Source organism: Poromitra crassiceps, assembly GCF_964638095.1.
Source record: "Poromitra crassiceps genome assembly, chromosome: 5".
Classification (NCBI taxonomy): domain Eukaryota; kingdom Metazoa; phylum Chordata; class Actinopteri; order Beryciformes; family Melamphaidae; genus Poromitra; species Poromitra crassiceps.
This window is the reverse complement of record NC_139642.1, coordinates 52,049,014-52,075,909: the sequence shown is the minus strand read 5'-3', so window position 1 is coordinate 52,075,909 and position 26,896 is coordinate 52,049,014. Positions and strand designations below refer to the sequence as shown.

Here is a 26,896-nt window from a genome sequence, read left to right as displayed (position 1 = left end):
GACTCAAGGATGGCGGCGTTGGATTCGGGGTGGAAAAATATATATAGTCTTGTTATACGCATCACGATCTGACCTGTTTCCAAGAAAATTTAAACTTTTCTCTGATTGGATAGTTTGAGGTCGCTGCCAATTTTGACAGCCAAATAGACACAGACAAACACAGGTGAAAACATGACCTCCCGGCCAGCTCCTTTGCGGAGGTAATGATTCCACACTGATGGTGCGAGCCGACTCCTTGCACAGTCGACACTTTGTCACCAGCGATGTCACTCAAGCAATTGTGATTTCACAGTGATGTCACTTGAGCAATTGTGATTTCATCAGTGATGTCACTCGAGCAATTGTGATTTCATCAGTGATGTCACTCGAGCAATTGTGATTTCATCATTGATGTCACTCGAGCAGTTGTGCGCCACGGAACTGCAATTCTCGAGTGACATCACTGATGACAGTCTATGATTGCTCGCTCGATTGACATCACTGATGAATCATCATTGTGACATCATTGTGTGCTGAAAAAAGTAAAATATCACTGTACTGCCTCCCCCCCTTCCCCCCAGATTCATTCCAGACCCCTGAAAAGTGTTTTAGAGGCTATCGGAGCAACGGTGCAACTCCGAAACAAACGGACCGCTCTCCAATTATAGTATTAAGATTGATTTTCCTTCTTCCCAGGTGAAAGGCAATTGGGCAACCGACTGCAGTAAGGCCAAACGACGAAGACGATGCTCCTCCTATGACCCTCCAACACGCTCCCAAACATCCTCGGAGCCGCACCTGAGTCACGACTCCTCCTTGGCCCCCGACGCACCTCCGAGCCCTGATGAGCCGCCACTGGGAGGAGTGAGTGAGACGGACCTGCTGTCTGTGGCGGAGATGGTGGCCTTGGTGGAGCAGAGGACAGCCATGGCCCTCCAGGGGATGGTGGCTGTTCAGGGGCACCAGCAGCCCCCTACCACCACACACACCCAGGGCCTCTCCCACCACCAGCAGCAGCACACCCTTCTGCGGGGCACGGTGTCAGACCCCACCCCCATGGTGTTTGTGTCGGACAGTTCGGAGAGCCAGCCCTCGGGTGAGCCCCAGGACGGATCCTCTTCTCCCATCCAGACGGACGAGGAACTGGAGGACCAGCAGCAGCAGGAGTCGTGCAGGGTGGCCCAGGCCATCGCACACTTTGAGTCCCAGAACCTGGAGACCGGGCTCCGCCTGGGCTCTGGTGCTGGGAACGGAATGGACTCCTCTGACCGAGAACGAGAGCGTAGAAGAGGAGGCGAGTCGGGGACTGGCCTGGCGGCCCCTCCTCTACCCTCTAGTCACGGCCACGGGGAGGTGAGGATAGCTTTCCGGGTGTCGAGCCTGTCGAGCCTGGACCCCCGGTCCCAGTCGGAGCCCGCTGGCAGGCCCCGCTGCATGTTCATGAGCTGTGGCGGCGGGGGCGGCCAGGCGGGGGCCCGGTCCAAAGAGAAGATCACCTGTGACCTCTACCAGCTCGTCAGCCCCTCCTCGCGAGACCCCAGCAGTCTGCTGCTCGCTGCCACCAAACCAGACGGAGAGCATCACCCGGACAGGCAGGCGTGCGGCAGCCCAGACCCATCCCAGGAGGTCTCCTCCGGGGAGAAGAAGGCTGCGGGTCTCGGGAGGGAGAGGGTGACCGGCTTCCACGTGGAGGTGGTGGTGACGGGTGCTGTGGACCAGTGTGTGTTTTATGGCAAGGACAGCACGGAGAATGTGCAGGAGGAGACGGTGTGTTTCGCTATGCCCGGCGGGGGAGGGGGCGGCGGGGGCGTGGGCACCTCCACTGACCCTTCGTCGGACGACCCGCCTCCCGGCCAGCTCTTCTTCCTCCAGCCCCCTCGGGGCCCAGAGGAGGACGGGAAGGGAACCGGCGGCAGGTCGGGAATGTGCTCTCTGGACTGCGCCAACAACAACGGCCCGGGGGCGGGGCTGCTCGGGAGTTCGGGGGAGCGGGCGACCCGGCCCGACTCTCCCCTGGCCGGCGTGGACGACTGCTCGGACCCGTCGCTGTGTCGCCTCTACCGCCACGTCTCGCACGACTTCCTGGAGATCCGCTTTCAGATCCAGCGCCTCCTGGAGCCGCGCCAGTACATGCTGCTGCTCCCCGACCACATCATGGTCAACATCTTCGGCTACCTGCCGACGCGCGCGCTGGCCGCCCTCAAGTGCACCTGCCACGACTTCAAGGCGCTGATCGAGGCGTACGCGGTGCGGCCGGTGGACTCGCGCTGGAACCAGGACCCGCTCTACCGGGACGACCCGTGCAAACAGTGCAAGCGGCAGTACGAGCGCGGGGACGTGTCGCTGTGCCGCTGGCACCCCAAACCTTACCACCACGACCTGCCTTACGGACGCTCCTACTGGATGTGCTGCCGGCGCACGGACAAGGACACGCCGGGCTGCCGGGTCGGCCTCCACGACAACAACTGGGTCCAGCAGCCCGCCGACGGCTCGCAGCCGGTCCGCGCCAAGCGGGAGGACAGGAGGGAGGAGGCCAGGTAGAGAGAGAGGGAGGAAGGAGTCAAAACTCTTTCAAATTCCTGCATCCCTCCCTGTGTCATTCAGTGGAGGAACGGCAAGAACAGAGGGACACACAAAGGAGGAACCAGCACTCCAGGACCGTTTTGTTTTGTTTTGCTCCAGCAGCACTCCTTTCTCTCGTCTGCCCTCCAGAGAAAGGAGGAGGAGAGCTTTGCCTCTCCTCTCCTTGCCTCTTTTTTTTTTTTTACCCTCCGGAATCCCTCTCTCCGCACTCTGCTCCAATGGTGGCACATGTTCAGGGTTGGGGTCCCCTCCTGCTGCTGTGAGTCAGCTCTCTCTCTCTGCCTCGTACTCACTGGGGTTTCTGTCTTAACTCCACACTTGGTTGTTAGGTACTGTATTTGACTGATTCCTAAAGTGACATATAGAAATGTAATGCCCTAGAGAGCCTGCTTTACTATTCCCGCTATGGCCAACTTGTCTTCTTCATACTTGTTCTATGTTGTGTGTTGTATCCATAAACGTCCACGTTAAGCTGTACAATGGTGCTTTGAGGAACAAGCTGTACGCGGGGTCCTACAGAGGAGCGAGCTGTACGGGGGTCCTACAGAGGAGCGAGCTGTACGTGGGGTCCTACAGAGGAGCGAGCTGTACGGGGGGTCCTACAGAGGAGCGAGCTGTACGGGGTCGGGGGTCCTACAGATCATGTGAAGCGTTTCGGTGGTGGAATGTTCAGCGTTACAATAGAAATTGTGATTGTATAAACTTTAGCGAACTTGACTTTCCGTTGTACAAGGTTGCCACTCGTACCTCTTCCTGCGCCGTGCGTTTTCTCTCCATCTCTCTGAATGTGCTGTGATGATGATGTTGTCCTCCGTTGAACAAGCCCCCCTGATAATGCTGCTGAAACCATTGCCTGTGTCACTGATGTTAACTGTTTATATAGCCATACTATTGGTCAATGACGGGGGCTCGGTCTCTCTCCATACTAGCCAGTTTGGCCACTGAGATCTGTCCCCGTCACCGTTTGGGAGCGGACCCTAACCTTGCATAATAGAAAGAGCCACCAAGGACTTCCTGGTTTACAGATAATTATATGGGAGATAGAATTTATTGAATGAGAACTAAAGAACATTGGGGTGAGGGTGAGGGGGGGGAGGAGAGCAACTTGATGTCACTTTGCAAAGGCCTGATGTCACTTTGTATGGTTTGATGATTGACTTGCTTGTTTGCCATTTTGTTCTTTTTGTTTGGTTTTATTGGGGTGTGTGTGTGTGTGTGTGTGTAAGAATGTTTGCTGTTGTATTCCCTATTATTCTTGAGGACTGTGTTCTCCCAGTATCAGTGCCCCCCCCCCTCCCCGCCGCACCCCACATGCAGTCTTTTTTTTTTAACGCCATCTTTGGTTTTAACCCCCAACTCTCTCCCTTAGCTCCTCCCCTCCTTAGCCCCTCCCCTCCATCCTCCGTGCGATTCGGCAGAGGGCAGGTTTTGCCAAAGCTGTCGTTCTTGCTTCAAAGCGGGTGCAAACAACCACAGACCATAGAAACTATACCAGCTTCCAGCCTTAAAACCCCCTTACCTCTTAACCCCTTACCTCTTAACCCCCCCCCCCCCACCTTAACCCCTTACCTTACCTCTTAAGTCCAAGACACACCGATGGCGCACGTCAAAACAGCAGCCCCCATTATTTTCTATGTACAAGCCCCACACAGACTGCTCTCTCCCTCTGTGACATTGCACGCCACACGCTCCTATCTCCAGTGTCCCCGCCTCGCGGCGTCTGATAGGTCCCGTGCTGTGTGGTCAGTCTGCTACGTCTGCTGGGGTGTCACATGTAGAGAGCCATATGAAATCAGTTTTTTTTTTCAAAATCCGTTTTCTTTTTACCCAAATTATGTTTTTTCCATTTAAATTATAATGTAGGGGTTAGGAGCGTTTTTTTTTTTCACAGCCTCTTCGACATGTTTCTCAAGGTTCTGCGCAAGGCCGACCCCCCCCTCTCAAAACACTCTAGGCCTATTTTACAATCATGAAATAATTTTTAGGTTCTACGATCATTAGATCTACTTCTTATTTTGATCATTAGGCTTACTTTTATCCATTTCAGCCAAATTATGGAAAATTCTGCAATATTCCATGTTTTTACAGTTGATTCCATTTTTATTACCAAATTCCATGATTCAGTCCGTTTTTTCCAATTTGTGGAAATCAAATCACATGGCCCTAGTCACATGACCCGTGTCATATGATGCGGCGGCCGGTGTGTTTTGGACTTTACCCACCCTGCAGGAGAATGAGGTGTCCGATGCCCCACAGAGATCGAGCGTATTGGGAGTCGCACAGGAGCCTGTAAGCAGCTAGATTTTTACTAGGGTTATGGACTCCATACAACTCCAGATCCACTAGGACTCGTTTTGGGAGTGTTGTTGGGTTAAGACGGACAGTGCCTGGTGACGGCTCTGACTACTCATTCTCTCTCTCTCTCTCTCTCCATCCCTCCCCTTGCTTCCCTTCCTGCTTTTACTACCCTCCCCCTTCCTCCCCCGCCCGCAAACTGACAGACTGGACATGCATAAATAGCTGTTGGGATGAATGATTGCTGATGCTGAAACTGCATGGGGGGGGGGATGGGGGAGGCATGGGAGAACTCTGTAGGTTCCAAACATGTACAATGCTAATGGGAATTATCTGCTTAAATAAAAACAGAAGTGATGATTAAACTGGAAACGTGGATGCCTGTCTGCTTTGTGGGGTGTGAGATGAGTGAAGACAAATTATAAGCTATCTGGCTTCAGGAAAATCACAAATGCTCATGCAGGCCTAATTTAGAACTTGGTGTGTTTAACAGTGACAATGCATTGATCTTTAATTTACTTCCCCCCCCCCCCCAACAGATTCTTTCTCCAATTGTATTTGGCCAGTTCCCCCTTGCTGTCCTGGTCATTACTCCACCCCCTCTGCCGATCTGAGCAGATACAAGAGAGCAGGCTAACTGTTGATTAAGGACTGTGGGCAAATCACCCCAAATCCTTGATTTCCACTAGAATTTTCCATTGCCTTGTCCAGCACAAGCTTGAGGTCTGAGTGAGCCGAGGAACCAGTGAATGCAACATTTTCCTCCTGACTTCCTATGAATGTACCTTCTATCCCAAAAGCCTGTCATGTCTTCCCCTCACACCTATTTCAGTGCATGAGACAGGCGAAGGATGAGCAGACATGCAATTGAATCAACATGTAACCCTATACAGTAATGGCACTTTAACCTGATGAGGCAGTATTTTGAGGCTCTGCATTGCACATACCTTTCAGTTTCTCTGGTTAGAGAATTGCATGGAACCTGTATCAGTTGGACTGAAGTGCACATCACACAGGAAGGGAATTTAATATTTACTTCCTACTTTAAATACGCTCTGGGTTTCTAATTCAATATTTTGCAGTGCAGTGATGAGACCTTGCCAATAGATGGCGATATGTGCATAGTACATTTTGTCTTCCAGTCCATTGAAATGAAGATTGACTCACCATACCAATTACTGGTAGAATAACCAGGTTTTTAATTGGGTTTATCATATCAAACAGCATATCCACACTCCACTCGTATCAAGATACCAACTCATTTCAATCAATTCACCATCTGATCTTCAGCACTATTACTGGTCGTCTCAGCCAGGAGGAGGAGAGGACTGCTATGCGTAGTAACCCCACATAAAAACTGCCACAGCCATCATGACGAGAGCATTGGCATCCAGAGTGTACTTCCACACCGGGTCCTCGCTGATGTCGGGCAGCTGCTCGGAGGCCTCGGGCACTTCCTGCTCCGTGGGCTCGGGGGCACCGCCCACGCCGCAGAACCAGCCAATCAGGCGACAGACACCAGACTTGGCCTCCTGCTCAGCCACTGCGGGGAGAGAGGGAGGAGTCGGTACATATTTGTCCATGTCTTTTTGTGACTGACAGCTTCCCATCTTTGTCACCTGGGATACTCGCGGTCTTCCCCCTCCTCTTCTCCTCAGCTTCTCTTTGGCTTCTCCTCCCTCTCTCCTGCTCCTTCCAGTCCAGATCCTCCCTTTCCTCCTTGGAGTGGCGCAGGCTGAAGACCAGACGATGGAGCTGGGAGGGGAAAGAGAGCGAGTATTGCTTCATTCTCCTACAGCAGGGGTTTTCAAAGTCTGAGACTGTGGGCCTCCCCTCAGACAAAGCTAGGAAAAAGACCGCCCCCCTTTAGTTTACTTGCTTCGTTTCACTCAATTTCTGGATGTCTGTGGGCTCATGATTATGTTATTTGATCCCAGACACTCAACAGTTATGCCAAGATGGCCTGTTTGACAGACTTCAGACTACACCAATTGCATAGAAGGGTCTGTCTCAAGGCATTTATTTGTTTCTGACTGGGAAAGTGGGAAAACCCGCTATATTCACCAAAACTACTGTATCTCTGAACTTTCTCTTTAACCTAATCGCACACATTTAGGCTATTTTGATAACTAATGTAATTATGTTTCCACTTCTATTCACTGAGCCTGCCCTGAAACTGTTTGGAGCCCCCCTGGGAAGGCCCGCCCGGCACTTTGAAAACCTCTGTCCTACCGTATACAGACCTCCCCTTGGTTCAAACAAAATCTGACCACAATTCCATAGCTGAAACCAGAGTAAAGTCAGGGTAGCCACACATTTTCATGGATACATTTCTTTTATTATTTTTTACTTTTCAAGGATCTATAATAGCATTTCTGTGTGAATCAATACCAGAAATGATTACTACTGTACACTGGACAAATGGGACACACCTCTTCATATTGGATTTTAGTGCTTAGGAGTCACTTCATCACATTGCATGGAAGCTAATGAAAAGCAAATCACACATTTTCCATAAAAATGTAATAACAAAGCACTAAAATTCAATATAAAGAGGTGTGTCCTATTTCTCCAGTGTAGTAATCATTTCTGGTATTGATTGTCATATGTAATTTAAAAAAATCCATCCATAAAGAATAAAGAAGGTAATGTAATGCAAGAGTTCTAGGAAATAAACTGCTCCAGCAATAGCTGGGGCCAAAAGAGAAGCAACTTGTTTCTCTGTTCCATATAGAAGAGAGAGAGAGAGAACTAGAATCCAATACAAAGAGGTGGATTCCAGGCCTGAAAAACGGGATTTTGAAATTCCATGACTTTTCCATGACAGTTAGAGGTGACTCACGTGTTGATCCTCTATGGGCGCGGTGCAGTAGCTGACCAACAGCACCAGCACTGACGTACAGAAGAAGAGCAGCATGGCAAAGTACAGGTAATGGACCCCGCACACCAGAGCAGGGCAGTTAGAGGGGAAAAGACAGCTGCCGGTACCGAACCAGAACTCCGGGACCATGCGACACAGACCCATCACCAGGCCGCCCACGAGACCCCAGAACGCACCCTGAAAAAAGTCGAGAGTACGCTACTTGATTGAGCTGCTCACGTACTGAACAGTTAGAAACAAGAAGTAGAACCACCAAGACTGTAATTTGCGGTCTCATCAAGCAAGGTTTTATTGACAAGACACCGTGTCAGGATGCAGTTCGTTGTCCCGGGACCAAGGGGGGTCAGGAGCAGTGTTGGGCAAGTTACTTTCAAAATGTAATATACTACATATTACTAGTTACATTCATTTGAAAGTAATAAGTTACTTTACAATATTACTGTCTGTGTAGACTAGAGTAACTCGTTACTTATTACACTACTTTTGCATTACTTTTACCAAAACAGCAGCAGCAGCAGAATGACATCGCCGACCCAGAACCATCCCGAAAAATAATTTCAACCGCCTTGAAGTCAGTGTAAACAATCCAAAATTCTAAATGTTATTATTTTCCTTCGTTATTGTCGTCTATAGTGGTTATTTGCATAAAACACACAGTTTGATTAGGAAATTATTGTATCTTTTTTAAATATGTGCTTTGATTTAATCAAATGTAACTCAATTTGTAACTTGAGTTACTTGACAAAGTAACTGGTATAATATTACTGAAATCTTATAAGTAATAAGTAATAAGTTATATTACTGAGTTACTGCTAAAAGTAATATATTACATGTAATGTGTTACTTTTGTAATGAGTTACCCCCAACACTGGTCAGGAGTGCCCTCTAGTGTAATTGTATCTAGGGTCGTATGGGATCATTTTGTCCCGGGCCTGGGCAAGATACGCACTGGCCCTGCTTTCAAACATGCCATTTAGATGTAAAAGCAGGCATCATATGAATCCACATAGTAAGCTTCTCATTCAGTGACAAACAGCTCCCGAATGTGATTTTAGCTCAGGGAGAGCACTGTTCATGTGCACAAATACAGATCAAACTGTACAACATCTTCATAAAAGTATACTTGGATTCAGGTTGCCTCTCATAAGCAACCGATGCGATGTTATACTTCAAATCATATGTTGAGGATTTAGCAGACGTCCCATTCGATAAGTAACTCTGTGCCATTAAAATATCAATAAACCACTACGATATCAATAAACAATGTATTTGCCAAATACTGTATATAGCAGTCTCACCGGTTCGTTTACTCTCTTCACAAATACTGCCAGGAAGAAGACCGAGGCGATAGGGGGCGCCAGATAGCTGGTGACTGACTGGATGTAATCAAACAGCTGACCGCTCTGGGCCGCCTGAACAACTGGGATCCAACAGATGCTGATGGCTACGATACACAGCACCCAGACTCTGGAGAGGAGAGGAGAGGAGGAAGGTGTGGTAGGTTGATGGTGAAGGTGGGGCAGGTTGATGGTGAGGGAGGAGGAAAAACAGAGATATGGTGACTGAAATGTGCCATGCGCTGGATGCTTTTTAGCCAGAGCGCCTCACAGTACCATAACTGCATTTTTAATATGGGTAGCCTCAGTTGGAATCAAACCCCAAATTAGGGTTAGACCATTAAATCAGTTTGCTGATAATTTGTACCGATATTAGCCTTGAGATTGGCCAGTCAGTCGTCCACCATGTGATGAATATGGTAGTTTAATACATATCTATTGTTAAATTGATCAATTTTACACTGCTTGTCTATGGGAAGCATAGCACCTGATTCTAATATAACATTGTCACTGTAGCCCACCCAAAGAGGTGCAGACTATTGGCAATGATCACACACTCCTTACATTTGTTGTGATTTTTATCGTATTCACCAATATTCAGTTACAGTGCTTTCATCAGGATGTGTACTACCAAGACTACAATTCAGGCAGAAACACTGAACACTATAGGGCTGTTTTGAGCACAAACACTGAACACTATAGGGCTGTTTTGAGCACAGACACTGAACACTATAGGGATGTTTTGAGCAGAAACACTGAACACTATAGGGATGTTTTGAGCACAAACACTGAACACTATAGGGCTGTTTTGAAACACTGAACACTATAGGGATGTTTTGAAACACTGAACACTATAGGGATGTTTTGAGCAGAAACACTGAACACTATAGAGATGTTTTGAGCAGAAACACTGAACACTATAGGGATGTTTTGAAACACTGAACACTATAGGGATGTTTTGAGCAGAAACACTGAACACTATAGAGATGTTTTGAGCAGAAACACTGAACACTATAGGGATGTTTTGAAACACTGAACACTATAGGGATGTTTTGAGCACAAACACTGAACACTATAGGGCTGTTTTGAGCACAGACACTGAACACTATAGGGATGTTTTGAGCAGAAACACTGAACACTATAGGGATGTTTTGAGCACAAACACTGAACACTATAGGGATGTTTTGAGCAGAAACACTGAACACTATAGGGATGTTTTGAAACACTGAACACTATAGGGATGTTTTGAGCAGAAACACTGAACACTATAGAGATGTTTTGAGCAGAAACACTGAACACTATAGGGATGTTTTGAAACACTGAACACTATAGGGATGTTTTGAGCAGAAACACTGAACACTATAGAGATGTTTTGAGCAGAAACACTGAACACTATAGGGATGTTTTGAAACACTGAACACTATAGGGATGTTTTGAGCAGAAACACTGAACACTATAGAGATGTTGAAACACTGAACACTATAGGGATGTTTTGAAACACTGAACACTATAGGGATGTTTTGAGCAGAAACACTGAACACTATAGAGATGTTGAAACACTGAACACTATAGGGATGTTTTGAGCAGAAACAGTGAACACTATAGGGATGTTTTGAGCAGAAACACTGAACACTATAGGGATGTTTTGAAACAGTGAACACTATAGGGATGTATTGAAACACTGAACACTATAGGGATGTTTTGAGCAGAAACAGTGAACACTATAGGGATGTTTTGAGCAGAAACACTGAACACTATAGGGATGTTTTGAAACAGTGAACACTATAGGGATGTATTGAAACACTGAACACTATAGGGATGTTTTGAGCAGAAACAGTGAACACTATAGGGATGTTTTGAGCAGAAACACTGAACACTATAGGGATGTATTGAAACACTGAACACTATAGGGATGTTTTGGGCAGAAACACTGAACACTATAGGGATGTTTTGGGCAGAAACACTGAACACTATAGGGATGTTTTGGGCAGAAACACTGAACACTATAGGGATGTTTTGGGCAGAAACACTGAACACTATAGGGATGTTTTGAAACAGTGAACACTATAGGGATGTATTGAAACACTGAACACTATAGGGATGTTTTGGGCAGAAACACTGAACACTATAGGGATGTTTTGGGCAGAAACACTGAACACTATAGGGATGTTTTGGGCAGAAACACTGAACACTATAGGGATGTTTTGAAACAGTGAACACTATAGGGATGTATTGAAACACTGAACACTATAGGGATGTTTTGGGCAGAAACACTGAACACTATAGGGATGTTTTGGGCAGAAACACTGAACACTATAGGGATGTTTTGAAACACTGAACACTATAGGGTTGTTTTGAAACACTGAACACTATAGGGATGTTTAGAAACACTGAACACTATAGGGATGTTTTGAAACACTGAACACTATAGGGATGTTTTGAAACACTGAACACTATAGGGATGTGTTGGGCATGGAAATATGTCTAATTTAAAGATATTGAATGTTGGCACAAAATATCAGCTAATGGCAGCTTTAACCCAAAAATGATCATTATCAGCCTTCAAAAACCCATATTGGCAGGCATCCACACTGTAGGGGGAGAATCATTGAGCTAAAGAGCCCAATGTGTTTCATACCAGAGCAAAACGAACAGCTCTGCATGGAGACAGCGAAGGAGTTTGGCATAGGACTGGGCGATAGGTTGAAATCAATATCACGCTAATCATAAGGATTTTTCTCTATCAATATCACGATATGGTTCATGTGTGCACATGGGTGGATCTAGAGAAATATATTAGAGTTATTTTTTAACTCAGAAACATTTCATTATTGTGACACCTGAAATGTGCCTTTTGCTCCCTACCTGCCCACGATCATGAGCTCGCTCTCGGCAGCCTGCGGCCTGATGCGTGTCCAGATGTCCATGGTGAACAGAGTGCTGCTGCTGTTGAAGATGGAGGCCAGGGAGGACATGAGAGCAGCCAGCATCACGGCCAGCATCAGACCTCGCAACCCTGCCCAGGGAGAGGGAGGAGGGGAGGGGAGGCAGAGGAGATGAGGAGGGGGAAGAGGTGAGTAGAAGAGAGAGAAAGACTGAGCTGGCAAGAAAGATGGAAATCAAGATTTGTGAAATCAGAACCTGAATATCTTCCTGATGTCCATTTAAAATACTTTCCAAAGGTCTTTTAACATGATTTTTTTTTTATCATGACATGCTATCACATTATGCTTGCTTGCTGTCATTAAATCTACCATGATGATGTGGTCAGTGTCAGAGATAAATAGGGTGTGGTTTAGGGTCCTTACCGTTGGGCATGACTGACACCACCAGTTTAGGGTAAGCAATATTGGAGCAGCCCACCTCAGTCCCACACACCTCCTTACACACCTCTGGGACCACACAGCCAACCTCGTCTATGGGTGGATGGAGACACACACATACTGAAGTATGTTACTCAAGAAGTGTAAACAGTTACCTTATTACTTATTACTCCTTTAAAAAGTAACAAAATTACTTTAGTTATCACTTGGTATCCAAAATAATTAGTTACGTTACTTGTTACATTACTTTTGCTTTTGCCAAACTTTATTTATTTGCCTACCTAGGACAAAAACTTAATCGCATTCTGGCAAACGCAGTAGTCTCGCATAGCCAGGCCTATCTCCAACACTTCGTTTTAGCGGTGTGCCGGTACTGGAGAAAGTAATGCAGTAACATGAAGTTACTTGGATTAGTAGGCCTAACAGTAATACTGTGTTGGAAATTGTAACCCCTTACACTACTCGTTACTGGGGAAAGTAATAAAATTACAGCAACGTCTTAGTGAGTAATGCATTACTGCCCAACACTGCACAAGACGCACTCACTGGATCCACACCTCTGTCTAGCTGGTGAATGTGATTTGACAGAGAAAGAGCACCTGGGTAGAGGACCCTGCTGATCATGCCGGGGAACACCATGAGGAACATGGGCAGCAGTTTGAGGTAGCCACACATGATGCAGCCGGCCTTCACATGGCTCAGACTGCGAGCCGCCAGGCACCGCTGCACGATCACCTAGACAGGAAAGACACCTTCATATCCTACACCAGTGGTTTTCAAAGTGGGGGTCGGGTTTTCCTGGGGGGCCGCCAGTGGGCTCTAGGGGGGCCTCAGCAAATTAATGGAAATGCTTAAAAAATCTTTATGGGGAAGGAAATGATTCAGTTATATTTGTTAATACTACAGTATAATAAATAAATAATGTATTTTTTATCATATTTTATCATTATATTTAGTGTAGTATTAACAAATATAATTGAATCTTTTCCTTCCACATAAAAATCATATGCCATGCCCATCTGTCTAATTGCCTGCCAGTCAAAACGTTGTTTCATTGTCATTAACCCCCATGGTGTGGGTAATAGTCTGGAACAATGTTTATAATGGAAAACAGAAATATTGAATAATGAACAAATGAGAAAAGATTTGAGATACAAATGTAATTATTAGGTTATTACATTAATAAAAGTAAGGAAATATATTCTGAGGTTGTATGGATGTGATTAATCACGGTAACATGATTTTAATGATAATTACAATTTGAAACAGTAATACGAGCCGTGATAGAATTATCATGGTTTATCATTAAACCGCTAATTGTTTCATCCCTACATATAGCTAAACATATTCTAAGGTATATGTAAAATGGGTTCAACTTCTTTTTACCCATCTGAGGCCAGGTGTAGAAAGTGATAGTAACGTCGCTAGTGAGTCTAACAAGTCCCTGGATGGCCTGTGTACATTTACGGAATTAACCCCAGCTCTCCATGTCCTTCAGTTTGCCCTGTGGGTGTGAAAACCAAGCCAACAGGTTATCTGGAAGGAATCTGGGACGTTAACCTGGTCCGTGCACCAGTACCAGCCTCCCACTATGGCGATGCCAAACAGCACCCCGGGCCAGGGCAGGTCCCCTGTGAGCGGGTCCCGCAGCAGGTTGAAGGCGTCCGGCCTGGGGGTGTAGCACTGGGGGGAGATGTTGTAGCGCTGGGGGTCCAGGGACGCGGTGGCACCCGGCATCGCAGAGCTGTAGCTGGCCAGCAGGGCGCTGTAGCCTCCTACCTCAGCAAAGGCTTCGGGGGGGTTTGGAGAAGAGTCAGTCATCAGTCACTTTTGTGACCTTTGACATTTAAACATGATAGATTTCCAATGACAATATATAGGCGGGGTGAAGTTGGAGACAATTCAATTCAATATTAATGTTACAGAGAGAAAGCTCAGATAACCTCTTGTTGTCTGTCTGCTATACTGACATGGCTGGAGTCGTGAGGATGAGTCAGCCGCTGATGCAGCACTATCTGCTCACCACACGCTCATGACAGGGCGTTGTCTGCCTTGTAATCTTGCCTGCTTCTTTTCACTGTCTTGTAATCTACACCAGAGTTGCTATATCAATATCAGCCTCTACTGTCACCAGGTTTTTCCACCCTGACAACAAGACAATTCTTGGGGGGAAACACTGAATACTTGGAACCCCCCCCCCCCCCCCCCCCCCCATGGAATTTGTCAGATGTGCAGATATTGAAAGTGGGGCACAGAATAAATAACAGCTGTTGTTGCACATTGGATCTAAAAACACAACGGTTCAAATAAGGAGACTGTTACAGTCTGGACTTACAGAAGGCGGTGAGGACCAAGGCCCCGACGATGATGACAAAGGTCTGAACTGTGTCTGTGTACATCAGAGCAGCGAGGCCACCTGGGTGACACGCACGCACGCACACGCACGCACGCACACACACACACACACACACACACACACACACACACACACACACACACACACACACACACACACACGCACGCGCGCATGCACACACACACACACACACACACACACACACACACAGAGACACACACAGGAGTATCAATGAACACCCTAGCATCGCTTTGACAAGCTAATTAACAGTTGGTCAATATTCATGATTGCGAAGCGGTGTTGAACTAGCTCATTATTGGATTAAAAGGTCAGAAAGGCCACAGGGGGGGGGGGGGGGGGGGGTGTCCTGGTAGTGCAGATTCCCTGCCTACCAACATGAGGGTCGCAAGTTCGAGTCCCTGTTTTACCTCCGGCTTGGTCGGGCGTCCATAATATACAGGCACAATTTGCAGTGTCTGTGGGTGGCAAGGCGGATGATAGGTAGGTGTCCTGGTCGCTGCACTAGTGCCCCTCCTCTGGTCGGTCGGGGGGGGCCTGTTTGGGGGGGGACGGGAACTGGGGGGTATAGCGTGATCCTCCCACGTGCTCCGTCTTGCCAGTGAAGCGCCTCGCTGTCAGGTGTGAAGCCACGGCTAGCAACTGCACATGTATCGGAGGAAGCATGTGCCAGTCTACAACTCTCCCCGGATCGACAGAGGGGGCGGAGCAAAAGCCCAGACACCCAAGCAGGGAATTGACCAAGTATTCTGGAAGGAACTTTGGCACACACGCATGCACGCACACACACACACACACACAAACACACACACACACACACACACACACACACACACACACACACACACACACACACACACACACACACACACACACACACCTGTAACAGTGTACAGGGCTGTGATGGACAGGAGGGCGATGACGGCCACATAGATGTTCCATCCTAACGCCTGCTGGATGAACACAGCTCCTGAAAACATGTCCACCTGCAGGCAGATAGAGAGGGGGGGAGAGAGGGAGGGAGAGAGGGAGGGGGGGAGAGAGAGGGAGGGGGGAGAGAGAGGGAGGGGGGGAGAGAGAGGGGGGGAGAGAGGGAGGGGGAGAGGGAGGGGGGGAGAGAGAGGGGGCGGAGAGAGAGGGAGGGGGGGAGAGAGAGGGGGGGAGAGAGGGAGGGGGAGAGAGGGAGGGGGGAGAGAGGGAGGGGGGAGAGAGGGGGCGGAGAGAGAGGGAGGGGGGGAGAGAGAGGGGGGGAGAGAGGGAGGGGGAGAGAGGGAGGGGGGGGAGAGAGGGAGGGGGGGAGGGGGGGAGAGAGAGGGGGGGAGAGAGGGAGAGGGAGGGGGGGAGAGAGGGAGGGGGGGGGAGAGAGGGGGGGGGGAGAGGGAGGGGGGGAGAGAGGGGGGGAGAGAGGGAGGGGGGGGGAGAGAGGGGGCAGAGAAAGAAAGAAAGAATCATAGAGAAATGTATACATTTGAAATGTAAGAAATTTGATATGTACATTTAGAAACAACGGAATTTAGAGGAAAATTTGGAGAAAGAAAGAAATGTATTCTTATCATATTCTCTATATGATCCATGGTAGTGCATGCCATGTCGTGGGACAGGCCGACTCACAGAGATCTTGGTGAAGATGTAGAGGAACAGAGAGATGACTGACAGGTAGAGGCTGATCCTGCCGCCTCCAAACCTCTTCTTCAGGTACTGAGGCATGGTGATCACCTACATACACATTACACACACGCACGCACGCACGCACGCACACACACACACACACACAACACGGTCCATGTGGACTAATAGGAGGTATCAGACTTTTCAATGCAGTAAATGACTAACCAAGCCAATGGAACACTGCATGAAGTACACAAATTAACTTTAGGGACTTTGCACCTCTTTACACTGGCGCATCTTACAGTGAATGTAAACAGGGTTCCCACACAGATTCAATTACTATTAAAAGACTTTCCATTCCCAATTCTGTCACATTCAAGGACCCAACACGGCACAGTTTGAGACCGGGATCACTGAGGATCTTTATCATGAGAATTAGCAGGCTGTACAGAAGCTCACAGACAACAAAGAGAAATGCTTGAATGTGTGGACGCTCCTCAACTGTGCTGTGTTACACGTTAAGTCAAAACAAAAGTATCAAAAGAACTAACATTTCTATTCTTGCACAAAATATATAAATCACCGCTGTCGCCTCACAGCAAGAAGGTCCTGGGTTCGATTCCAGCCTGGGTCGCTGAGGGTGAGTCCCCATCCCCGTGTCCTCAGTGCCTACTAAATGAGTGTCAATGGACTAACTCACCCCGGCTGTAAGGTAGACAGGTACAAACAGCCACCCCAGCAGCAGTACGATGAATAAGGCCTGAGAATCAATGATGAAAACTATAGTTGGTTGCAGCCCTACGATCAACAGATGTCGAGTCTGGTTTGTTTTCTGAGCAAGACGTGAAGAGGTAAGAAGTATGACTTACGTTCCACTCAAACCCTCCCACTGCGATTCCACTGGCGGCCCCAGTGCCTGCCAAGCCCACAAAGTGACCACTACCAATGTTGCTGGCAAACAGAGACGCACCAACCTGAGAAGGAACAGAAAAACACTGAGGAAAAACATGACTGGGAAATAAAGGAGTAGTGAAGCATAAATATCCACCCAATTAAGTCTTTCTGGCAGCTTCAAACTAGAGCCATTTATTGCCTCTTATCTGGAAATCTGGAAGCAGTGTTGGAGTAGTCGAGTCGGACTCGACTCGTGGACACATTTTCAGGACTCGTGACTTGACTCAGACTTGAGTACTGATCACTCCAATTTGGACTCAAGCATTCATGCATTCATGCATTCATACATTCGGACTCAGAAGTTGGTGACGAGGACACAGACTTGATAACGCCCTAATAAAGCCCTAATAATTTCGCATAAGATATTGATAGCTCCAGTATATTAATACCGTGACATTATTCAATTTTGTGCCAGGGCAGGCACTTTTGTTCCACCTACATCATGTCGATTCACAACTCATGTTCAGTAACTCCGGACTCAGATTCAGGTAATGGAGACTCGACTCGCTGGACTCGGACTCTTCTTTGGTGACTGGGACTTGGACTCGAACACTGGGGACTGGAGACTTGACTTGGACAGATGGGTAGGAGGATATAGTGACTCGACTACATTACTGTCTGGAAGCAACCACAGGTATAGTAACTCTTCGAGATTACAAAAGGATTTGACAGGTGTGGGAAGAATCCCATTAAGAGGCTAATTGAAGCCACTGTATTTCAGGGAGGGTTCATACCCATTTTGACCAATGGATTTCCATGACTTTAGTGTGTTTTTCATGACCGTACGAACCCTGGTATTTCCTCTCTTATCCAGTCCTTTAAAACCACCAGCAGTGAGGGAAAGACCATATTCATACGGTCTTCGTCTGAGGGGTCAAGCAGTTTTCTATGTAGCTGAACTCACCGGCCACCAGGTCATGGTCCGCCCTGCCAGGAAATACCCTCCCACCGTCCCGCGGTTGGTCCGAAACATGGACTATAACACAGACAGGGTAATTTAGTGATTTATGCACAAGCCAAATTCAACATCTCTGTGCTTACATACAATTGCACAAAGTTAATTCAGTTTTATGTGACATAAATGTTTAATGTCCACCCATATAAGTCTCATTACCAATTACAAAAGACTCTCACCCAAATGCCGACACCAATGACCATGATGAAGTATCCAATGATGACGGTGATATCCGCTGGGTTGTTGATGGTCGCCTTGTCTGATGAGGAGGGGTTCTCCATCGCTCTAATCCACATTCATTCATTAATTAACCTGTAGCTTTGATACAATCGACTCACCTCTACTTGAAACAGCTGTCCTTTGTTTCCTCGGTCTAACTTCTCTTACTACTTTACTTCTAATTGGGGACCTTTGCCCGCACAAACACCTGAACACAGGCACAAATACTGTCAAATAACTACAAGACACTCAATCCGTCCAGTTACAGTGGATTGAGTGAGACCGAGGCACGGGCAGCAGAGCTGGATGGTCCGAACAAGCAGGCTAAGACCTTTGGTCAGCACTGACAATGGGCAGATTCAGCAGTTTATTAATGACAGTAATTATTAACACCAAACACTAAAAATGTTCACCAAGTCAGGTTTCAGTCAAGAAGTTTTGCTAGATTTTCAACACTTGAAGGCAGCGGTTTAGGCATAAAGTCTATCCGCTTGAGTCTGCTTCTCTTATGTGCAACGATCTATGCTCCCAAAGTAGAAGAAATATTAGAAATTATTTAAACTACAACCCAGGTCATTGAATCTACAAATAATAACTACTGTAGTTAAAACGACTGGGGGCGGGTACCTATTCTATCATTACAGGGTATGTACAGTACATTGTAACAGTTGTAATATGAGAATAAAAGAGAATCTGTAAACACAATGTAAGCAAATAGTCCTTTATTCATTTGATAGCATTGCTGTTATCAAAACATCCATTTGCCTTTCAAGTTCAAAAACATCATCAGATTGTACGAATGAGGCCAACTTACTTCTTCGGGGGAAGTATGTGGGTGGGTGTGTGTGTGCAAAAAGCACACGTTGAATAGATTTGTTCCCCAGCATAGAGCACGCACGCAGACACACACACACACACACTTTTCACATCTCATACAAACTATAAGCACACGACTCTAGGCAGGTGATGGGGAAAATCTGTCAATTATCTAGGCGAAAATTCAGAGAATCACATGAGGGGGAAAAATCTTCTAGAAAGAAAGAGAAAAAAAAACACTTCTGGACCAACCAGCCGACCAAACTGACAAATTAACCAAACTCTGGCAATGAGAAACTAATACTAATACTCTATGCGATGGCTACTAAACATGCTACTGAAATCATGTCCACTGCAAATGAAGACTATACAGGGTGTTTTAGAATTAGGCTTGGGCGGTATCCATTTTTTCATACCTTCCTGACCCTAGACTATACGATACGACGCTATGGGGGGGTAAAACAGCCAATTGTGTCAAGAGTTTCTTTCTACCTCCAAATAATTCTTCTGTTGTAGTATAATAGTTCCTGTTGTATAAATTAAATGCATGTCCATCAAAAGTTGCAACTTCTATGTTTCAGTAAACCTTATTTACACAGTATTGGTCACAAATGTCCTCAAAAGGAAAATGTCACAAACGGAATGGACACAGTTATGAGCAAGCCTGTAACATGTTCAGTTTAAAGTGGTCTTAAACAATATAGTGTTGCTTGTAACACGGATATGCTTGCTTGCCTATTAACAAGGTTAAAAAAACATAGCCTCCAAATGGCAAATAAAAATAAAATAATAAAAATCATTTAGGTTAATCCCACCACAGGCAAGTATATTTGCAGCTATTTTGGCTGAACAAAAAAAAAGTTTTGACGGTATTGAAAATCATACCCTCTGTATTTCTAAATACCCCGATATACGGTAAGGTAATACTGTAATAATACCGCCCAAGCCTATTTAGAATAGATGATCAAGCATGTCTAACCTTTTGGAAAGTACATTATTATCCTTGCATTTAAATGTATTTTGGTCATTTCACTTGAGCCTGCAGTTTGCAGTCTGGCCAATGAACGGACAGAAATATTGGAGAGAAAACGGAAACAGAATGGCTTACAATGGAAGAATGACCTTACATATCTGGACACAACCTTTCTGCACTTTCACAAAGTCAGAATTTACGTTTGACGTTTGACCTCCTCGTGCAGAATAATGTTCAGATCTGCACGTACGTATCTGCCTCTCTGTGACAGTGGCTCTCAAAGCTCACAGCGCCGTCTTAGAGGAACAAGCCCTGGCATTAGAATCAGGGGGGCGGGGAAATAATAATAACCATTCCAAAACAACGGCAAATAAAGATCTTCAAAATACATTACAATAAATAAGGTACAATGTATTCAGATAATCGGAACCTCCGTGCCAGGTACATTCAAACCTCTATGGCTGGGGCCCGTGAAAAGAAATGCTCCCATTTTGACACTGCTGTTGCTGATCAATTCTCAGCATTGACATGATTTCCAAACAGCTTTGAAAAAGATCAAATTCATAACTAACAAAAGAAAAATGCTATTATGAAAGGGCAAAATTAAATATATCATCTGAATATATTCAAGGCCTTTTTTCCTATCTCAAAGTGACTAAAGGAGTTGAGTGCTCCCTGTTCTGGCAAATGGTAGATTAGATTACATTCAGGTACGAGTCACCCTTTGCCTACAGGAGCTTCTGGCCCCACTGTCTTGATGGATTTGAGTCGGTCCATCTTTATGGCTGCGCTCTCATCCTATTGAATGATCTTTTCCCTGTGACTTCATCTGAATCCTGAACATCAACTCAATCATCAACATGAGAGAGATCAAGAGAAGTTACAAAGAAAAGCAGGCAGAACTCCTCTCTGCGTCACATGACCGCTGACCGGCTGACGTTACTCCGATCACACTAGTCCCCCATCAGGCTACCTTTATTTTATTCATTCATTTATTTATTTATTTTTTCTTGCAGTTGTCTTTGGCTAGCCTCAGTCTGGACAGGATGTGTTTCTTAGGGAACTTTAGAGTGGTACACCCAAACTGGCTCACCCCGCCGGTGTCCCCGGGGAGTTTCTCCCGTCTCTGGACCCAGCTGCGCCAGCCGGGCTTCCAACAGTACACGCTGTCATAGAAGCGCGAGCCGTTCTCCCCGCCCAGCACGTAAATCCTTCGTTTCCACCTGGCCACGCCCCCGGCCGCGATGCGGCGCGGCAGGCCGGGGAAAACCACCGGGCTCGGCGCTCGGTCGCTCCCGCCGCCTACCCGCTCGCCCCCGGTGCCTGTGCTCCCCCGCTCCCCGGTGATCCCTCCCCCACCGGTCACCTCCCTCTCCACCCCGGAGCCCCTCCCCTCTTTGAAGAACAGCACGCGGCCGGTAGCGTCCAACGTTTCCAGATTGGTGTAGTTTCCGTCCAGGAACTTGGTGGCGTCCCTCATGTAGCCCCCGACGGCGCAGACGCCCCCTCGCAGCGCCACCCCTCCGGCGAGACAGGTGGCGCCGGAGTCTAGTGCCACGCGTGTCCAGCAGTCGGTCATGGTGTGGTAAATGAGCACTCCTGAATGGACCACCGCCCGGTTCTGCTCTAGTGTGGTTCCGCCCAGTATGTATATCCGTCCGCGCAGGGCGGCACAGGCGAAGGCGCGCAGGGGGAGCGGTAGCCGAGGCCCGGGGGACCACTCCTGTGACGGCGATGCCAGCTCCAGGGTCTCGCAGGTGTCCAGCATGGCATGGCGGTTGCTGCCGCCCAAGGCATAGAGGGAGTCCCCGCAGCCCAGCAGACCTAGCATCGTCCGGGGCTGGAGCATGGAAGGTCGCTCGATCCAGCGGTCCAACACGGTATCGTATTCGTGGACGGCCGCCGACACGGTGCCCGTCCGGAGGATTCCACCGGCTACGAACAACCGGTCGCCTACAGCCGTGCAGCCCGGACACACCAGCGAGCTCAGAGCTGCCAGCTTCTCCCACTTCCCTGTCCGGGGGTCAAAACAGTCCACGGTATACTCAGTCTGAGTCGCCACAAAGTTCTCATCCTCCCGAGGTGTCAGATCCACACAGACGATCTTTTTCTCAAACATGCCCTCCCGTGGTCTTAGAGGCCCGCCGAGGCCCTCGCCGGCCGCGGCGGGCCCTAGCTCCTGGCTCAGTCGCCGGCTCTCCTCCTGGGAGAGCAGCCCCGGCCGCAGGTGGTGAAGTAAGGCCGGCATGTGGGCGTAGCGATCCAGGGGTCGGTGCTCCGCCCAGCGGCGCGCCGCGTCGTACACCTCCGCCTCAGAGTCCACCCCCAGGCGGTCGGAGCCCAGGAGGCTGCCCAGGGTGCCGTGGTCCAGCAGGAGGAAGTCTTTCTGACGGGCCACCTGGGGGAAGTGCTGGGCTACCAGCCTCAGAGAGGCGCGCAGCAGCAGCTGGTCGTGGTGGGAGCGAGCCAGAGAGTACATCCCAAGGCAGTTATCCATCGAGAGGTGCTCGAATAGAAACCTGCAGGGGGAGAGAAGGAAAAGAGAGGGCAGGATAAGGAATAGGCGAGGAGGGGACTGTTTGAAAACGCAGGAAATATGGAATACAAATGTCAGTTGAAGGCAGTAGTTGTAGTTGAGTCTGAGTCAGACTGGACTTCGAGTCCTGGGCACATTTTCAGGACTCGTGACTCAATTTGGACTTGAGCACTGATGACTCTGACTTAAGCATTCATGGAGTCGGAAGTTGGAGACGAGAACTCTGACTTGTTCATTGATAAAGACTTTATTTTCTTTTTTTGTAATAGACGCTAATAATTTGGCAGAAGATAATCAGCTATATTGATACTGTGACATTATTCAATTTTGAGCAAGGGCAGGCATGTGTGTACCACCTACATGTGGATTCACGCTCATGTTCAGTAGGCTAACTCTGGGATTGGACTCAGACTCGGGTAATAGGGACTTGACTCGGACTCTTCTTTGCTCACTTGGACTCTGACTCGAAAACTGGGGACTGGAGATATAGTGACTCGACTACAACACTGGTTGAAGGCTAGTATTGTGGAAGTGAAAATAACCCGTCCTGAATTGGACAGCAAACAGAGCCTCATGTATTATTTGATGCTGTTACACACAGTAGCTCTAGCTAACAGCTACCTGGAGCACAGGTCCTGCAGGGGCATGACTTGGAGGCGATTGGCAGCCACAAAGAGGTCCTCAGCTGTGTCCAGAGAAAGGCCCGCCTCTCCGGTGTACACAAACTGGATGACCGTCTCCATGACAGACGGCGTCACCTCCTCCAGGCGGATCTCAGTGAGGCGAGACTCCACCAGAGGGCTGGTGAACATGGCCCGGAAATACGGGCTCACCGCCGCCAAGAGGACTCTTTGAGTTGAAGGGAGACAAGGTTGTGAGAAGAGGGGGAGGGAATCGGGAGACGTTAGAGGACTAGATATCCAGCCGGTGAGGAAAGAGCTACAAGGTTATTCCCTCACAAAAGCCCTTTGTAGGAGAGATAGCAGGCCTACCTGTGACACATGAACTGCTTCCCCTCCACTAGCAGGGTGACGTCACACAACTGCTGAGCATCCAGGAGCTGCTTCAACCCTGAGACGCAGAAGGAGGGGGACAGGGGGGAGGAGGGGGACGGGGGGAGGAGGGGACGGACAAAGAGGAATTAGATAGAAGGGAAGTGACGGAGACAAAGAGAGGCAGTGAGAGGACAGGTGAGATGACTAATTTTCAACTGCTGTCCCTTGGAACTCCGGTTAGATCTGACAAGTGCCTCACACACACTGACAGATGTATTAACCCATTGACAAAGTGATTGTTAGCTCACACTAGGTGCTCCGAGCACTACACCCCCCCCCCCCCCGATCAGAGGCAAATCACGTTGGCTCTGCGCTCGCTTGTTAAGTGTGAACTGTCCACAGATGTGAGCGGGGAGCTCCCCCGAGCACTCACCGACGAGTCAGAGATCTGACGGATATCTAGCCTGCTTGATATCTAGTCGTGTCGGGAGAGAGTAGAGCGTAGTGAGGCAGACACGGCCGGGGTGATGTGTGCCGTCTGCAGCACGCTACAAAAAGGCAAGTGGTCTGACTGAGGTCATTCTCGGTGATTGGTACAAACTGTCCCACAACCAAAAAAAACAAATGTAAAAAGCATTTAAGTAGCTATGCAAATTGTATATGTTTACTAAAATCATTCTATTATCCATTCGAAACCCAAATAATATTTGCGATAGCTGTAAACGTAATAACTCCGACTTAATAAATCTAACATTGAACCGATTTTGGAGAATGACCCATCGATGTGCGAGCGTGTTTAGAAAGAATAAAACCGGTGTGAGACTGCTTTTGGGGACTCGTCTGGGATTCTCCTGGTGAAATATCTTGTAATGTGTGATCCCATCGCTGCTCAGTCATATAGAGTGAAAAACAAAACGACTCAAAACACTCCTGATTACAAGACAGACAGTTGTATAATGTGAATGAAGTCTGTACGTGCTATAAAGAAAACGCACACCGTGGAGTCTCAGTGAGGTGCTGGTGGCAGAGAAAAAACATGACTTGACAAAGGCCACCCGGCCGAAACGTTGTCTGTCAAATAAATGTTGCATCTGAGTCAGAGTGTGCAGTTTCCTCTCGATGATGGGAGGAAACCGGAGCACCGGGAGTGGTAGGAAACCCACACGAACACAGGGAGAATATGCAAACTCCACACAGAAAGGACCTGGGACAGACCGGGGTTCGAACCCGGGACCTTCTTGCTGTGAGGCAGCAGCGCTAACCACTGAGCCACCGTGACGACAGAGGAGTGGAAGAGGTGAGGTAGAAAATGACTCATACTGTACCAATGCCAATACTAGTGTGTGATCATAGAGAGGTTTCCCCCAATATCGTCCTTGGACCGCCAACCCTCCCCAATCTATCCTCATGTTCGTCTGCCTCACCGTGTGTAATGTAGTCACCCAGCGGGGTGGTGCTGTCGTCGGGGAAGTCCTCCTCCTCCGAGTCGCTGTCCGACAGGAGCTCCACTGTTTGCCCATCAGTGTCCTGCCACGGCTGGGGACGCCAGGTGACTGGTCCTCCCCGCACCGCATTCATCTGAGAGATAGTGCACATTTGTTTATTATTAGGATCCGGCATAGCCGACGCCTAGATGACAGCTAGTCTTCCCGGGGTCCAAATTCACATTCACAAACAAGACCTTTTTGACGTGTCATAGCAGGGTAAACACAGGTGTAATTAATAACATTAATGATTATTCCATTCAGGTGTTCCAACGCCATGCCCTGCTATTGTGCATTCTGGCTCATTGACATGCTACTGGAACACCTTTGGAATGGAACCATCATTAATGCTATTAGTTACACCTGTGCTTACCCTGGTTTGACATGTGAAAATGGTTGTTGTGGAAAAAGGTCTGTGTGAGAGCAGCTTACTGTGTGGTAGGTCATTATCTGGAACAGGCCTAACATCCCAACATGTAACCATAACCAATACATGAACAGAGGAGTTTGTACAGCCTTAAGTTCATGATAGCTAACTAGTACCCTAATTTGTGCAACCTACGTTAGTCATGTTTACATGGATGCCTTCCCACTTCCCTCTTTACCATTACGAGAATAACATGTCTGCTTTCAGTAAATGTCTGACAAATGTTGACTGCTGTTGGCATTTTACCTTGGCTCTTCTTCTGGTTTCCACGGTGACGCTTTGGGTGACCGTTTCAGCAGAAACCGGTAGTTTAGGCGGGTGGGTAACTGTAGGCTACCGCGTGCTAATGTCTAATGTTAGTTAGACCAGACGGTTCCAGCTGCTTTCGGGGCTCCCATCTGTGTGTCTGGTCCTCGGGGCTCCGCAGAAAAGTCTCGTCCGGCCTGCGGGGAGAGAGAGGCGCACCAGGCTACACGGTCCTCACCTCACCCAGCCAGCCCCATGCAGAGAACACCACCACACGGTGGGCTAACTAGCTTGCGGAGAAAAACTCTCCCCATGTGCAAGTGCGTCTGCCGGGTCTGTCTTGTTCTGCCTGCAGTATCAGTCCACCATGGCACTACATACACACACCCAGAGCGGCCCTGACACGTTCAAGTCTGTAGTTTTTAAAGCGAACAGAGAGATGTGACTTGAGTTCAGTCGGCCGCACTTGCCATGTCTAAACCGCATTACCGCGACGTAAAGTTCCGGTTATCTGATTGGCTGACCTTTGACCCGTGACGTTTGTTTTGAGCACTGTTCGTGCTCTCAAAGAGAGATACATTATATTATATTATATTATGTATAATTTACAACGACGCCTGTGCATAAACGTTTTATACATTTTGAGATTAACATCTAACGGGGAAAAAACACAATATTTCTTCTTCCTGGTCACTTACTATTGGTCGCTTTTATTTTGATCCCGCCCATGTTGCATTCAAGTGCCACGTGCTGTGTTTTGTCTGTGTGTGGTACATGGTTTCAAACATTAATTCAAATGTATAACTTATTAAGTGCATGTGCATTAAGCGTTAAAAAGCTGACCAACAGTAAACAAAGCCCACAAATAACAGTCACATCGTTTACATTGTTTGACACTCCAACCATCCGTG

At 47.9% G+C, this 26,896-nt stretch overlaps 3 protein-coding genes across 4 annotated transcripts in view; 1 reads left to right on the top strand and 2 right to left on the bottom strand.

Annotated features, from left to right (window-relative positions):
• The window catches only part of fbxo46 (F-box protein 46), a 28,560-nt gene extending 23,351 nt beyond the window's left edge, over positions 1–5,209 (top strand). The window contains exon 3 of the mRNA XM_083637331.1: positions 676–5,209. Coding sequence (XP_083493457.1) covers positions 676–2,520 — 1,845 coding nt within the window. The 3' untranslated portion in view covers positions 2,521–5,209. The remainder of the gene's footprint in view (positions 1–675) is intronic.
• Positions 5,210–6,188: 979 nt separating this feature from the next.
• On the bottom strand, positions 6,189–18,570 carry slc5a2 (solute carrier family 5 member 2; the record flags this gene model as incomplete). 2 transcript variants are annotated; one of them, XM_083636370.1, is made up of 15 exons in its annotated part: positions 6,189–6,400; positions 6,477–6,612; positions 7,700–7,915; positions 9,037–9,205; positions 11,941–12,091; positions 12,384–12,491; positions 12,998–13,133; positions 13,959–14,188; positions 14,734–14,814; positions 15,653–15,758; positions 16,384–16,488; positions 17,081–17,140; positions 17,250–17,354; positions 18,239–18,310; positions 18,469–18,570. In XM_083636370.1, the coding sequence occupies 15 exons, from the start codon at positions 18,568–18,570 to the stop codon at positions 6,189–6,191; spliced, it is 1,989 nt and encodes a 662-aa protein (XP_083492496.1). The 2 variants fall into 2 exon arrangements, with proteins under 2 accessions (XP_083492496.1, XP_083492497.1); XM_083636371.1 differs by having other exon boundaries at positions 6,486–6,612.
• Positions 18,571–19,260: 690 nt separating this feature from the next.
• On the bottom strand, positions 19,261–26,431 carry LOC310776780 (kelch repeat and BTB domain-containing protein 8). Its single transcript, XM_083636957.1, has 5 exons — positions 25,986–26,431; positions 25,253–25,406; positions 23,826–23,904; positions 23,455–23,682; positions 19,261–22,816 (listed from the first exon to the last, which is right to left on the bottom strand). The coding sequence occupies exons 2-5, from the start codon at positions 25,404–25,406 to the stop codon at positions 21,298–21,300; spliced, it is 1,980 nt and encodes a 659-aa protein (XP_083493083.1). The 5' UTR covers positions 25,986–26,431; the 3' UTR covers positions 19,261–21,297.
• Between the last annotated feature and the right edge of the window lie 465 nt (positions 26,432–26,896).

What these genes read in the sequence shown, in the direction of transcription:
- LOC310776780 (XM_083636957.1), bottom strand. Translation starts at nt 25,406, where the DNA reads ATGAATGCGGTGCGGGGAGGACCAGTCACCTGGCGTCCCCAGCCGTGG. An exon ending in AAGCAGTTCATGTGTCACAG is followed by an intron (nt 23,683 to 23,825) that starts GTAGGCCTGCTA and finishes TTCAACTCAAAG; the next exon opens with AGTCCTCTTGGCGGCGGTGA. An exon ending in CTGCAGGACCTGTGCTCCAG is followed by an intron (nt 22,817 to 23,454) that starts GTAGCTGTTAGC and finishes CTCCCCCTGCAG; the next exon opens with GTTTCTATTCGAGCACCTCT.